This window comes from Phycodurus eques, chromosome 11 (genome assembly GCF_024500275.1).
Source record: "Phycodurus eques isolate BA_2022a chromosome 11, UOR_Pequ_1.1, whole genome shotgun sequence".
NCBI classification, from domain to species: Eukaryota; Metazoa; Chordata; class Actinopteri; order Syngnathiformes; family Syngnathidae; genus Phycodurus; species Phycodurus eques.
In genome coordinates this window covers 26,770,703-26,787,014 of record NC_084535.1, presented here as the reverse complement: position 1 = coordinate 26,787,014, position 16,312 = coordinate 26,770,703, and the positions used below count along the sequence as shown (strand labels likewise).

General features: G+C 44.3%; 1 protein-coding gene across 3 annotated transcripts in view; it reads left to right on the top strand.

The window, feature by feature from the left end:
* Positions 1-15,834, top strand: part of fbxw4 (F-box and WD repeat domain containing 4) — a 118,387-nt gene extending 102,553 nt beyond the window's left edge. For 2 of the 3 annotated variants that reach the window (XM_061690815.1, XM_061690814.1), the window contains one exon: positions 15,655-15,832. In XM_061690815.1, the coding sequence (XP_061546799.1) occupies positions 15,655-15,792 (138 nt within the window). In that variant the 3' untranslated portion in view covers positions 15,793-15,832. Of the gene's footprint in view, positions 1-15,654 lie in introns of all 3 variants that reach the window. The other variant, XM_061690816.1, reaches the window with a different exon arrangement.
* The last annotated feature ends 478 nt before the right edge of the window (positions 15,835-16,312 follow it).

The following is a 16,312-nucleotide window of genomic DNA, read 5'->3' as shown; positions in this document are numbered from 1 at the left end:
TGGGATTCTTTTTTAGTGTCTAAACACCTGTAGTAACCTGTGAGTTGATATGTTAGTATAACCTGTGTTGTTATTTGTGGTCTCAGCACAAGCAATTAAAGCCAATAGCGTGTCTATTGAACTTATTAGTGAATGAAGACCATATCACATGCATGTTAGTTAACTGGTGTATGGAGTTGCTGAGCCGGCACATTGAGGAAGAGTGGGCCTGGCCCCCTCCACGCACACGGGGGGCCAAGCCATTGAGCCTGTCCAACAGGGGATCCAACCAGGGGGACGCCACCGACCCCCTCGGACCCAGGGAGGTCCCGAGCCCGACCGCAGCGCCGCGACCAGTCCCAAAGGGTGGAGCACGGACACGCTTAATGCTCATAGTTGTCACCAAATTTAAATGTCTGTTTGATATTTTATTAACTTTGCATGAATGCTCCCAGTATATATCATGATACCAACGTCACTAATGACTGTTTTCCCGCAAGTCTGCTGGGTAAATCTGTTTGTCAACCGAGTATGGTTGTGTTTATCGCAGAACAAACCCAGAATTGTTACACAAACTGGCATTAAGTGTTATTATCCACCAAATAAGGTGAAACACTCACTGCATAGATTAACCAGGGTGTGTGAGACAATACAAAAGCTGGGAATTAATTTCTTATTTCACTGGTATTAAAACCACAGAAAATTCTAGGATGAAATTCAATACCAGAGGCATGGTCTGTCTTCCCGCACGGGACGGCCTCTCCTTGGTACAAAACGCCAGAACCTTCGCTTTTTGCCTTCTGCGTTTTTCCGAAGACGCTGACGCACAGCCAGGAAGCCCCAGATCTCACCACGAGGTGGTGGAGACGCACTGACACGGGGCAGGCCCGGCCGAACCTTCCTTGCCGCGCCGAGGGTCGCGGACCGCAGAATCACTCTACCCGCTCCCAAAACCACACTTTTGTGTGTGGGTGCAGCACCACTAAGAAGGAACCAGTTCTCTCTGAACATGTGGCGAACTACGCCACCCAAGCGCTCCGGCCACCCTACACTTGAATTCCTTTTTCTTCAAACCACCCTTTCAGCCCCCCGGCCCATCCATCGGGAGGATCAACCAGCATGCCTAAATTCCGTTCTACGTGCACAACTCGCTATTTACTAAGTACAAATTCGTCCATAATTGCTTCATACTAAAGGTCACAGAAATTCCCAGATCTCACATTGCTCCCTGCACATTCTCATTTCACGCTTACATCACAAGTTCAGCCTGCTCTACGAATATTTATCTGTACCCTTTGTAGTCAAGCCCCTCTGCATTGTTTCCCTGTAGTTTTCCCTTGTAGATTTAATTACATTTTCTATAACATTCCACTTCCTGTTTCGTGACTTCTGTTTTTGAGTGAAATAGTAAAACCGCTATAATCGAGAACTCTTCATTTTTATTAATCTAGCGAGCCTTCTAAGTACTGAGATAGATTGAGGTTTTTCGTAACTTTTCCTAAATTGCTTGGATGGCAGCATATGTTTCTCCAAAACCTGTATGTACCTTTCAGCATTAATGGTGCCTTCACAGATGTGTAAGTTACCCATGCCATTGGCACTAACACAGCCCATACATCACAGATGCCGGCTTTTGAACTTTGCGTACATAACAGTCTGGATGGTTCTTTTCCTCTTTGGCCCGGAGGACACGACGTCCACAATTTACAAAAACAATTTAAAATGTGGACTCGTCGGACCACAGAACACTTTTCCAGTTCTCATCAGTCCATCTTAGATGAGCTCGGGCCCAGAGAAGCTGGCGGAGTTTCTGGGTGTTGTTGATAAATGGCTTTTACGTTGCACAGTAGAGTTTCAAGTTGCACTTCCGGATGTAGCGCCGAACTGTATTTACTGACATTGGTTTTCTGAAGTGTTCCTGAGCCCATGTGGTGATATCCTTTACACATTGATGTCAGTTTTTGATGGCATGCCGCCTGAGGGATCGAAGGTCACGGGCATTCAATGATGGTTTTCGGCATTGCCGCTTACTTGCAGTGATTTCTCCAGATTCTCTGAACATTTTGACAATATTATGGACCGTAGATGATGAAATCCCTAAATTCCTTGCAAATGTACGTTGAGGAACATTGTCCTTAAACTGTTCGACTATTTTCTCACGCACTTGTTCACAAAGAGGTAAACCTCGCCCCAGCTTTGCTTGTGAATGACTGAGGAATTCAGGGAAGCTCCTTTCATACCCAATCATGGCACCCACCTGTTCCCAATTAGCCTGTTCACCTGTGGGATGTTCCAAACAGGTGTTTGATGAGCATTCCTCAACTTTCTCCGTCTTTTTTGCCACCTGTCCCAGCTTTTTTGGAACATGTTTCAGCCATAAAATTCTAAGTTAATGATTATTTGCTAAAAAAAAAAAATAGTTTATCAGTTTGAACATTACATTTCTTGTCTTTGTAATGTATTCAATTAAATACAGGTTCAACATGATTTGCAAATCATTGTATTCTGTATTTATGTTTAACAAACTTCATTGGAATTGGGGTTGTATATGCTACTATCGCGACATGCAAATTTGAATTCTTACAGTAAAAAAGATGTTCATCTTTGTCATTAGTGTGTGTTTATGTTACTAGTAATTTGCTGAATGCATGTGTTATTTAACATTTAATCTTATTTCACATTTGTGGTTGATTTGTGTCACTATGTCATTTTCAAACCATGAGTGTAGGGTGTGTGTAATAAAGTGACCTCCCAGTCAATTCAACTGGATAGTCAGCAAAACTTGACAGGACATTGCTTGCAATAGTAAAGGATTCTTATACTGAAGTGTACACACCTGCGGGCTGGATGTCAGTGATCAACATGTGACATGTTATGCATGAGACATCCATCCATTTTCTACTGCTTATCTGAGGTCGGGTCGCGGGGGCAGTAGCTTTAGCAGGCAGAGGCGTGTCAATCAGGACAACTCCACAACATCCAGAGCCTTTAGGAACTCCGGGCGAATCTCATCCACCCCAGGGGCCTTGCCACCGAGGTTAAAAAGCTAAATTTTCGCCCCCTGACAAAAAACACAATTAAGCAGGTAATTGGGTAAAAATAAAAAATGGCAAAAAAACAGGGAATTTTGAAAAGAATACAGCAAATATATGCAGGCGTTTCCAAAAATATCCGGGGATTGTTTCCCACAAAAACTCGGTGAATCCGTGAATGCCAAGCCGCGAATATGAGGGGGGTTTAATATATGCTGTACAGGTATGTAAAAATATGATGAGGCATTAGTACATCCATATGGTTTCACAGTGATAACAGCCCTCCGAGGGAAACCATGACTACAATTTGATATAATATAATTTATTTAGACACACAGAGAGTCAAAGAGTCAACATCTCACTGGGTATCAAAGGGCAAGGAGAAGAGATGTGTTTTGAGAAGTGATTTAAAAACTGGGAAACAGGAAGCCTGTCTAATATGCTGAGGCAATTTGTTCCATAGTTTCCATAGTTTTTGAACGGCAACAGAAAAGGCTCACTCCCCTCTGAGCTTCACCCTGAATAAGGGGACAGTAAGAAGGATGAGCTGGCTAGCTGATCTGAGAGAGCGAGTGGGTTCGTAAGGGTGAAGAAGCTCTGTGCGGTAGGGCGTGGCAAGAGCATCTAATGATCTAAAAACTAATAAAAACGATTCCTGAAGTGCACTGGCAGCCAGTGCAATGAGGCCCAGATGGGAGAAATCTGCTCAAATGTACACGTGTGGTGGTCGCTGAAGCAAAAACCCGATGTTCATCTTTGTCATTAGTGTGTGTTTATAGTAATTTGCTGAATGCATTTTTATTTAACATTTAAGCTTATTTCACATTTATGGTTGATTTGTGCCACTATGTCATTTTCAAACCATGAGTGTAGGGTGTGTGTAATAAAGTGACCTCCCAGTCAATTCAACTGGATAGTCAGCAAAACCCTACAGGGCATTGCTTGTTAATAGTAAAGGATTCTTTACACTGAAGTGTACACACCTGCGCACTGGCTGTCAGTGATCAATATGTGACATGTTATGCATGAGACATCCATCTATCTCCTCTGAGATCCTTAGCTCCTTCTTTACCACAACGGATCAATACAAAGTCCACATCACTGCAGACGCAGCACCGATCCGCCTGTCGATCTCCCGCTCCATTCTTCCCTCATTCGTGAACAAGACCCCAAGATACTTAAACTCCTCCACTTGGGGCAGGATCTGGAGAGGTCACGCCACGCTTTTCCGACTGAGGACCATGGTCTCAGATTTGGAGGTGCTGATTTTCATCCCAGCCGCTTCACATTTAGCTGCGAACTGCTCCAGTGAGAGTTGGAGGTCACGGCTTGATGAAGCCAACAGAACCACATCATCTGCAAAAAGCAGAAATGCAATACTGAGGCCACCAAACCGGACCCCCTCTACGCCTCGGCTGCGCCGAGAAATTCTGTCCATAAAAGCTATAAATAGAATCGGTGACAAAGGGCAGCCTTGGCGGAGTCCGACCCTCACCGGAAACGAGTCCGACTTACTGCCCGAGGGACACGGTCGAACGCCTTCTGTCCACAAAACACATATAGACTGGTTGGGCGAACTCCCATGCACCCTCGAGGACCCCGTCAAGGGTGTAGAGCTGGTCCACTGTTCCATGGCCAGGACGAAAACCCCACTGTTCCTCTTGAATCTGAGATTTGACTTCCCGACGGACCCTCCTCTCCATTAACCCTGAACAGACCCAACCAGGGAGGCCGAGTAGCGTGATCCCCCTGTAGTTGGAACACACCCTCCGGTCCCCTTTCTTAAAAAGGGGGACTACCACCCCAGTCTGCCAATCAAGAGGCACTGTCCCCGATGTCCACGCGATGTTGCAGAAGCGTGTTAACCAGGACAGCCCGACCACATCCAGAGCCTTGAGGAACTCCAGGCGAATCTTATCCACCCCAGGGGCCTTGCCACCGCAGAGCATTGTATCGATCCATTGTGGTAAAGAAGGAGTTAAGGATCTCAGAGGAGAGACGCTGCTCCTTCACATCGAGAGGAGCCCAATTAGGTGGCTGGGGCATCTGATTTGGATGCCTCCCTGGTGAGGTGTTCCGGGCACGTCCCACCGGGAGGAGATCCCGTGGACGACCCAGGACACGCTGAAGAGACTACATCCTTCGGCTGGCCTGGGAACGCCTCGGTATACCCCCGGAAGAGATGAATGAAGTGGCTGGGGAGAGGGAAGTCTGGGCGTCCCTGCTAAAGCTACTGCCCCCGCGACCCGACCTCAGATAAGTGGTAGAAAATGGATGGATGGATGGATGTACCAGTTAAAAGAAGTGCAGCAGTGTTCTGTACCATCTGCAGACGACTAATGGCAGATGCGCTGACCCCCATGTAGAGTGCGTTACTGAAGGGACATAGGAAGAGGCTGGAATGCAAACCCTTGTAGAAGACACCTTATTTATAAAAAAGTTAAGAAACTCTTCACAAAGAGTGGGGGATTCCTTCGGACAGACAGACTGCTGAGCATTCAGGACAAAGTTAATTGTTTTAAAAAGGACACTAAGTGTGTGTTGGTCTGCAAGAATAATGTCAGATAGGTGTTTTGATCTGGCATCCTTCTGATAATGGTGCCAGCAACTCTTCAACATTTGGAAAGACACCTGTAGTTTGTCCTTCTTCTGTTTGCGCTCAGCTCTGCGACACTCGCGTCTAACAGCTCTTGTAGTGTCATTTAACCAGGACTTAACTTTAGACAGCTTGATCTTTAATGGAGCTACAGTGTCAAAGACAGTGAGGCTGGGGGAGTGAAACAATGGGTTAATATCCTCCATTTTGGCCACGGACACGGGAATGACACAGTTAAGATTAAAAGCAGTTGAAAAATGTACAGCAGTGGAAGGGTTAAAAATGGCACGGCACAGGGGCAGGTTGAACTGTTTCACCAGCAAGAGCAACCTCAAATAAAACATGATGGGAGGAAACTGCATAACAAATCTCAAAATTAAAAACAGGTCAACCAAAAACATGAAGCAAGATCGAGTGTGTGTCCCCGTTCTTGTGTTGATCCAGACACAAACTGCATAAGGGTAAAAGAGTCAATAAGGTTTAAAAAGTCACTCGCCATTGGCTATTCAGGGCAGCACACATGAACATTGAAATCTCCAATAATAATGACACGGTCATAATTCAGCATGATTTCGGCCTGCAGTTCAGAAAATCCACTGATAACATTTTTTGTTTGTTGTATTTAGGCGGTCGATAGACCACGGCACCCAAAACTGTGAGCGCGACCAAGCCTCGAACAGATTCAGTTCAAAACTGCTAAATGACGATGAACCTTAAAATCAATCCTTAAACATATGGGGAGCCAATGCAGCGATTTCAAAACTGGTGTAATGTGTGCCCGCCTCTTGTCCTCATCAGCACACCTCCGGCAGAGTTTTGCAGTAACTGGGTATTAGCAATAGACTTCCATCCATCCATTTTCTGAGCTGCTTCTCCTCACTAGGGTCGCGGGCGTGCTGGAGCCTATCCCAGCTGTCATCGGGCAGGAGGCGGGGTACACCCTTGAACTGGTTGCCAGCCATTCGCAGGGCGCATACAAACAAATAACCATTCGCACTCACATTCACACCTACGGGCAGTTTAGCGTTGTCAATTAACCTACCATGCATGTTTTTGGGATGTGGGAGGAAACCGAGTGCCCAGAGAAAACCCACGCAGGCACGGGGAGAACATGCAAACTCCACACATTGAACCCCGGTCCTCAGAACTGTGAGGCAGACGCTCTAACCAGTCGGGCACCGTGCTAGCAATAGACTTTCTAACAATAATCGAGACAACAAGAGATAAAAGCATTAAAAAAAAACTGACGCCAAACCCAAACTCACTAAACACTACAAAGCAAACACCTCAATTTGAAACGGGCAATATGAATGCGCACGCTTGAGACGTCATGTGCAATCTTTTTATTGCTGTGAATGATGGGTGATTTGATTTCTGTGTGATAAGATTGATGGAGTCTAATGCAAATATTTGTCAGATTAAGATTCATTCCGAGCACATTATTGGCCAATATTTCGTTGCACAAGTTAAAGACTTCTTTTTACATTGTCGCTCCTTGAACAACATTAGTGAAAGCAAGAGAGGGGAAATATTTTTCCCAAGGATTTGTCAAGTCCAACATTGTGCGGACAACGACTGTGCGGTAATAAAACCTTTATTCCTTTTTCAACATCCCCAGTCATCACAACGCTTCTGCAGCTTTACGACACTGACGTCAGACTGTCGTAACGCTTACATCAACCCCCTCCCCGTTCTTGGAACTCGGGCAATTGCCTCTGACTACAGCAAACACACAAAATAAGGGCCCCCCTCCTCGCTGAGTTAACCGTGTAGACGACCTGTTTAGTGACTCAGTCTTGTCTTATTCTGCCATGTAACAAGCTAAGCACAGGATAAGATCTCGATATAACTTACTGTAAGTAACAAGTATAAATCAGTAATAATCATTGAGATAAAGGGCTTTTGAGGCGTACTGGGCTCAGGTTCCACAGGCACAGCTGGCTCAACTGGTTCCTGCAGACGCCCAACCCCGTGTTCCTTTTTGTGCATCGGGAAAATCCCAATCCCCATCCAGGTGGTCCATATTAGGCCATGTCCAAGACAACGACTGTGTTTTAACCAGGACAGCACCAATCATCACAACGTGTGTAGTTTACAACAACACTGATGTCACACTGCCGTAACATTTACCACCCCTCCAATCGCCCTACTTGAACCTCTGTGGAGCAGTGAAATGTCAGCCAACATTGCGACACGGTCTTCACATGCCTGTGCTGGTTTGAGCGTACATAAAATCCGCTGCCCAGATTGCGGAAGAGCTTCGTGGTTCGTCTCAGGTTGCTTGCTTTGAGTAATCCGTTCTCCACTGGGCCATCTGAAAAGATTCATTCCACGGACAGGGTGAAAAATGAGGGTAGCGACACAAAGTAAAGTTCCATCTTCGTCGCCCATGTTATGTCCAATAATGTGTGGACAACGACCATGTGCTAATGACAGCTTTATTCATTTTGAAACGGCACCAAACATAACACCTGTGTTGCTGTACTAAACTGACGTCAGGCTGTCGTTACATTTGTGGCGCTACGGCTTGCAGACGTATGCTACAGGAGCCACCTAAGAAACTCAAGGTTGTCAAGGGCCATGGCGGTTGTGTTCCATATTCATTTGATGTATTTATATAAAGCAGTAAATCACCGTATGATGTTACAATTACAGTGGAACCTCTGGTTACAAACTTCATTCTTTCCTTGACCACATTTGTAACCTGAAACCTGAAAGATTCGCACTGAGCTGGGGAAACGTTCTTTTAAAGGTACAGCTTCCACATGGAACAATCTTCAGCAACCGCTTAAAATGAAGGATCTGGTCTCATTAAACACTTTTAAAAGACTGTTAAGCAGTTTTGGAGGCAGAAGCATAGGCTGCCAATGCTTCATTTAATTTGGTTGTAAAGAGTTTGGATATGCTAAGAAAAACTGCTGATTGTTGTATTTTGAGATTGTTTGTCTGAATGTTTTTAGCTTGTCAAACCTGTTTTATTGCCAGGTTTGTTGCCTGTCCTGACTACTCTTGTAAAAGAGAATTTTTTTTAATCTTAAGGAGGTTTTCCTGGCGAAGAAAAGGTTAAATGAAAATAAACTTAGGTAATGTTTCCCATTGATATGATCGGAAATAATACATTCCAGCCACAAAACTAAGTTATTTATATTCAGTGTGTTGTAGAATGTAAAAATAAGCAAAAATTTAAGTTTTGTTTTTTGTTTATTTTTATTTTGAAGTAATAACACACTAAACAAATGTTTATTGCTCTTTAACTTTAACTCTTTAACTAAGGAGTGGAGAAAGGAGAGTAGGACTATAGCTTCTCCACTAAGTCTCCTTCCATAATAACAAAAAGTCTGATTCAGTTGTTTTGTTTCCTTCATCTGTCTGTTTTCTAATTCATCAGTGGTTGATTCTGGCACAAGATATCGATCTAGGGAAACTTGTCATTTTCTTTTCAGGAAGATTTTCCGGAAGTGGGACATCATGTTGTCATTCCAAATATCAATTGCTCTCTTGGCCACTTTTGTATTGGGGTGATGCTTTTCAATAAAAGCCTGCACATCACTCAATTTCCTGCACATTTCTTATATTGTGGCACAAGAAACCTCCTCCTGAGTTTTCATTGTCCTCTGACAGTTCTTCCTGAATAGCCGTCAAAGATTAAAATTACCTTAAATTTAAATTAAATTCAAATGAATGCTCTTCCTGAATAGCCCTGTTCGCGCTGCAGCTCAAGTTTCTTTGTGGTGTGTTCCTTGTTTTGGTCATCCAGCAGCTTCTTGACATCTTTTCTGTCGATCTCCAAGGACACTATTTCATACGTACAGTGCCATAAAAAAGTATTGCCCCCCCCCCCCCCCCTTCTCAAATTCTTGCATTATTGCATATAACCCCTTTAATGCTTTAGATCATCAAACAAATATAAATATCAGTAAAATATAACCCAAATGAACTTAAAATGCTTTTTTTAAATGGTGATTTCATTTTTTAAGGAAAAAAATAAATATTCAAAGTTACCTGGTCCTGTGTGAAAACGTAATGGTCCCCTAAACCTAATAACTGGTTCGGCCATCCTCAGCAGCAACAACTGAAATCAAGTGTTTCCTATAACTGGCAATGAGTCTTTCACATCTCTGTGGAGATACAGTGGGTACGGAAAGTTTTCAGACCCCTTAAAGTTTTCACTCTTTGTTATATTGCAGCCATTTGTTAAAATCATTTAAGTAAATTTTTTTTCCTCGTTAATGTATACACAGCACCCCATATTCCATCCATCCATTTTCTGAGCCGCTTATCCTCACAAGGGTCACGGGAGTGCTGGAGCCTATCCCAGCTATCATCGGGCAGGAGGCGGGGTACACCCTGAACTGGTTGCCAGTCAATCACAGGGCACATACAAACAAACAACCATCCGCACTCACATTCACACCTACGGGCAATTTAGAGTCTTCAATTAACCTTACCATGCATGTTTTTGGGATGTGGGAGGAAACCGGAGTGCCCGGAGAAAACCCACGCAGGCACGGGGAGAGCATGCAAACTCCACACAGGCGGGGCCGGGGATTGAACCCCGGTTCTCAGAACTGTGAGGCTGATGCTCTAACCAGTCGTCCACCATGCCGCCGCACCCCATATTGACAAGGGGGGGAAAAAAAACATAATTTTTGAACCTTTTGCAGATTTATTAAAAAAGAAAAACTGAAATATCATACAGCCATAAGTATTCAGACCCTTTGCTGTGACACTCATATATTTAACTCGGGTGCTTTCCATTTCTTCTGATTATCCTTGAGATGGTTCTCCACCTCCATTGGAGTCCGACTGTGTTTGATTATATTGATTGGACTTGTTAGGAAAGCCACACACCTGTCTATATAAGACCTTAAAGCTCACAGTGCATGTCAGAGCAAATGAGAATCATGAGGTCAAAGGAACTGCCTGAAGAGCTCAGAGACCGAATTGTGGCAAGGCACAGATCCGGCCAAGGTTACCAAAAGAATTCTGCTGCACTTAAGGTTCTTAAGTGCACAGTCGCCTCCATAACGCTTAAATGGAAGACGTTTGGGATTAACAGAACCCTTCCTAGAGCTGGCCGTCTGGCCAAACTGAGCAATCGGGGTCAGAAGAGCCTTGGTGAGAGAGGTAAAGAAGAACCCAAAGATCACTGTGGCTTAGCTCCAGAGATGCGGTGGGGAGATTGGAGAAAGTTCTAGAAGGTCAACCATCACTGCAGCCTTCCACCAGTCGGGGCTTTATGGCAGAGTGGCCCGACGGAAGCCACTACTCAGTGGGAGACACAAGAAAGCCCGCATAGAGTTTGCAAAAAAAAAAAAAAACCTGAAGGAATCCAAGATGGTAAGTAAGATTCTCTGGTCTGGTGAGACCAAGACAGAACTTTTTGCCCCTAATTCTAAGCGGTATGTTTTGAGAATACCAGGCACTGCTCATCACCTGTCCAATATAGTCCCAAGAGTGAAGCATGGTGGTGCCAGCATCATGCTGTGGGGGTGTTTTTCAGCTGCAGGGACAGGACCACTGGTTGGAATCGAAGAAAAGATGAATGCGGCCAAGTACAGGGATATCCTGGACGAAAACCTTCTCCAGAGTGCTCAGGACCTCAGACTGAGCCGAAGGTTCACCTTCCAACAAGACAATGGGCCTGAAGCACACAGCTAAAATAACGAAGGAGTGGCTTCAGAACAACTCAGTGACTGTTCTTGAATGGCCCAGCCAGAGCCCTAACTTAAACCCAATGTAGCATCTTTGGAGAGAACTGAAAATGGCTGTCCACCAATGTTCACCATCCAACCTGACAGAACTGGAGAGGATCTGCAAGGAGGAATGGCAGCAGATCCCCAAATCCAGGTGTGAAAAACTTATTGCATCATTCCCAAAAAGACTCATGGTTCCATCCATCACAGCAAGTTGTCCAGGTCCTGAAGGAGCAAGCAGCCCAAAACCACCACCATGTTTGACTGTTAGTATGATGTTCTTTTTCTAAAATGCAGTGCTACATTTACGCCAGATGTAAGGACACACACACCTTCCAAAAAGCTCAACTTTCATTGCCTTTCTTTAGAAGTTGTCCTGAGTTCCTCTGTGGCCTCCTGGATGAGTCATTGCTGTTCCCTTGAGGCAATCTTTGTAGGCCGGCCACTCCTGGAAAGGTTCACCACTGTTCCATGTTTTCTTCATGTGAGGATAATGGCTCTCCATATGGCTCGCTTAAATCCTAAATCTTTAGAAATGGCTTTTGTAACCCTTTCCAGACTGATAGATGTCAATTACTTTATTTCTCGACTGTTCTGGAATTTCTTTTGGATCGTGTCATTTTGTTGCAGCTTTTTTAGATCTTTTATCCGACTTGGTTTTGTCGGGTGTGATTATTGATTGAACAGGTCTGGAGGTAATCAGACTTGGGTGTGATCAGTGAAAATTAACCAAAAATTGTAATTAGCCACAATTAGTTCATGATTTAACAAGGAGGTAATTACTTTTTCACATAATAGTTTTTTTTCCCTTCATAAATGAAATCATTTAAAAAAAGCATTTTAACTTCACTTTGGTTATATTTGTCTAATAGTTGCATTTGTTTGATGATCTTTAACATTAAAGTGGGGAAACTGAAAAAATATAATAGTTTGAGAAGGGGGCCAATACTTAGTCACGGCACTGTAACTGCCATCGGCTGCCTTAATTGCCTCTTTGTCCTTGATTGTAGTGCAAATTGTTGATTTCTTTTTTTTTTTTAACAAAATTGGACAGCAAGTTCACAAATGCACACCATGCTCTTGTTTTGCAATTATTTCCTTTTTTTTTCAGCACTAATAGGCTGCTGAACACTTTTTACACTATTCTTAGGAGGCATTTTCAGGACTAATTGAGAGTAAAAAACAAAAACAAAAACAAAACAAAGGAACAGTAACTTGCATTGTGTGACGCATAGAGACAAAGATGGTTTCGCAGCAGGAAAAAAAAGCCCACCAAAGATCCTTGTGCTCATCTTGTCTTTTGTCTCATTTAAAAAAAAAAATAATAATAATAATAATAAATAAAATAAATAATAAATAATAATAAATAAATATCATACATACGCGTTTGATTCTACAGGAACCTTTCAAAGATATTCTTAGGTCTAATTGAAAGTGTAATATACTGTGTGTACATATATAAACACACAGTGCATCCGGAAAGTGTTCACAGCGCTTCACTCGTTTCACATTTTATCTTACAGCCTTATTCCAAAATGGAAGTAATTCATTTCTTTCCTCAAAATTCTACACACAACACCCCATCATGATGTCCATCCATCCACTTCCTTCCGCTTATCCGGGGTTAGGTCGCGGGGGCAGTAGCCCAAGGACACTTCGACATGCAGACCGTCATAGCCGGGAACCAGTGACCCTTCGGCCCCCACATAGGAGAGCCCGCCTCAGAGACCCCAGACTCTTCTTCCTCATGGGAAGGCGTGTCAGTGGAATTGAGGAGGTCTTCGAAGTCCCCACCGAACGTCCTGAGTCAAGGTCAGCAGTGCCCCATTCCCACGACGCATAGTGTTGATGGTGCACTGCTTCCCCCCCCTGAGACGCCGGATGGTGGACCAGAATTTCCTCGAAGCCATCCGGAAGTCGTTCTCCAGGAGTCGTTCTCCAGGAGTTCGGTTCTCACCGAACTCCTCCCATGCCCGTGTTTTTGCCTCAGCGACCACCAAAGTTCCATTCCGCTTGGCCAGCCGGTACCCATCAGCTGCCTCAGGAGTTACACTGGCCAAAAAGGCCCGATAGGACTCCTTCTTCAGCTTGACGGCATCACTCCCCGTTGGTGTCCACCAACGAGTTCGGGGGTTTCCGCCACGACAGGCACCGACCACCTTACGGCCACAGCTCCGGTCGACCGCCTCAACAATGGAGGCGTGGAAAATGGTCCACTCGGACTCAATGTCCCTCGCCTCCTCCGGGACTTGGGTGAAGTTCTGCCGGAGGTGGGAGTGGAAACCCCTGACAGGGGATTTTGCCAGACGAACCTCACAATACGTTTGGGCCTGCCAGGTCGGACCGGCCTCTTCCCCCACCATCGGAGCCAACACACCACCAGGTGGTGATCAGTTGACAGCTCCGCCCCTCTCTTCACCCAAGACATCCGGCCGCAAGTCCGATGACACAACCACAAAGGCGATCATCGAACTGTGACCTAGGATGTCCTGGTGCCAAGTGCACATATGGACACCCTTATGCTTGAACATGGTGTTCGTTATGGACAATCCGTGATGAGCACAAAAGTTCAATAACAGAACACTGCTCGGGTTCTTATCGGGGGGTGTTCCTCCCAATCACGCCCTTCCAGGTCTCACTGTCATCGCCCACGTGAGCATTGAGGTCCCCCAGCAGAACAATGGGGGGCCCGATGGGAGTGCTCTCTAGCACCCCCTCCAAGGACTCCAAAAAGAGTGGGTAGTCGGAAACTGCTGTTTGGTGTATAGGCACAAACAACAGTCAGGACCCGTCCCCCCACCTGAAGGCGAAGGGAGGCTACCCTCTCGCCTGCCGGGTTGAACCCCAATGTACAGGCGCTAAGCCTGGGGGCAATAAGTATACCTCACACTGTGGGCCACTCCAGAGTGGAATAGAATCCAACCCTTTTCAAGAGGACTGGTACCAGAGCCCAAGCCGTGTGTGGAGGTGAGCTCGACTACATCTAGTCGGAACATCTCGACCTCACACTCCACCTGGGGCTCCTTCCCTGTCAGAGAGGTGATATTCCACATCCCTAGAGCCAGCTTCTGTAGCCAGGGATTGGCTCGCCAAGGTCCCTGCCTTCGGCCACCGCCCAGCTCACACTGCACCCAACCCCTATGGCCCCCTCCCACAGGTGGTGAGCCCATGGGAAGGGGGACCCATGTTACTCATTTGGGCTGTGCCCAGCCGAGCCCCATGGGTGCAGGCCCCGCCATCTAACTTTATTGACTTTCAAATGAAAAGCATAGCTTTTAAAATAAAAGCACTGCGCTACATTTTATTTTCACTCCATAAAGACCTGACAATGGGCGGTAAGAGACTGTGGAGGGGTCGGATGTGGCCTGTAAGCCATAAAATGTCCGCCCCACCCCGCACGAAAGATTGTTGAAAGATTTGTTTTTCAATTGCACGGTTTACGTTATAATTTACATTTAATGTGGGAAAAGTTGAAATTATGAATCTTGGTTTCATTTTTTCACATTCACAAAAACCTGGCACAGGAGTATGTTTGTTTTTATCAGTGAGAAACGAGATTTTTACTTGAATTTCAGCACTGCCTGGTTTTGTAACACCTTATAGTACTACTCGACTACATTACTTAACAACCTGTGAATAATCTATAGGTAAATTGAGAACTGAATTCATGCTCTCCTTCATCATCACTGTCCAATGAAAAGCATTGCTCTGCAAATGTTGGGTTTGACATGTCACTTTTTGCTTGTTTTCCCGACAAAAAGAAACTGCTTTTCATTCGACACCAACAATATGTTATATGCAAACCCCAATTCCAATCAAAATGGGACATTTTGTACAATACAAATAAAAACTGAATACAATGATTTGCAGATCATTTTCAACTTATTTTCAATTGAGTACACTACAAAGACAAGATGTTTAAAGTTCCAACTGATGAACATTATTGTTGTTTCTTGTTGTACATCAAGCAAGAATGGGGACGAAACATTCTACCTACAAAGCTTCAACAACGTCCTCAGTTTTTAAAAGGAAAGCTGATATAATAAGCCCCTGTCCCATCTTTTTTTGGAATGTGTTTCAGGAATCAAATTCTATCAAAAGGAGTGAATATTTGCCAACAAAAAAAAAAACAGTTAAGTTTATCAGTTTGAATATTAAATATCTTGCCTTTGTAGTGTATTCAATTGAATATACGTTGAAAATCATTTACAACTCATTGTATTCTGTTTTTATTTCCATTTTACACAATGTCCCAACTTCATTGGAATGAGGGTTTATAATGACACAAATTGTATCGAATAGTAAAATTGAACATGTTGTAAGATCTGTTTTTTTTTTTTTTATCCTGCAGTTTTTCCAGTTGAGCTCTGACCCAGTGAGCAGCCCAGTATACTGCTTGTGTTTTAGCTGCTCTCACCTGTATGCAGCCCTGGCCACTGCACTCCACTCATTAGACTTCAGACACAACCTCAACATCACCATCAGGTGACAAATAAAAGTATTTATTTTGCACCTCAAATGTGTTCCTGGCTTTTCTTTTGTAGTGCTCAATCCAACTAATTATATCCTAAAGACTATTATATAATTACAGTTACATTCAGAACGTTTTGTTTAACGTAATCCAGTCTTTGATGGTGGTTGGTTGGTTTCCAGTTTGTTTAAATTTATTAAAAAAATTTAAAAAAAAGTTCCATCATGATCAGTGGAAACTAAAATAATCCACTACGGCAGCAAACTGTCTCTGCCACAACATGGTTAATAAATCACAGAACCCAATTGATATGGATTTCGATGTGGCCGGTGCCAATTCTGATATTTGGCAGGAAAAAAATTCAGATAACCGATTAATCGGACAAAATTCATCCATCCATCCATCCATTTTATGAGCCGCTTCTCCTCATTAGGGAGCCTATCCCAGCTATCATCGGGCAGGAGGGCACGAGGCGGGGTACACCCTGAACTGGTTGCCAGCCAATCGCAGGGCACATACAAACAAACAACCATCCGCA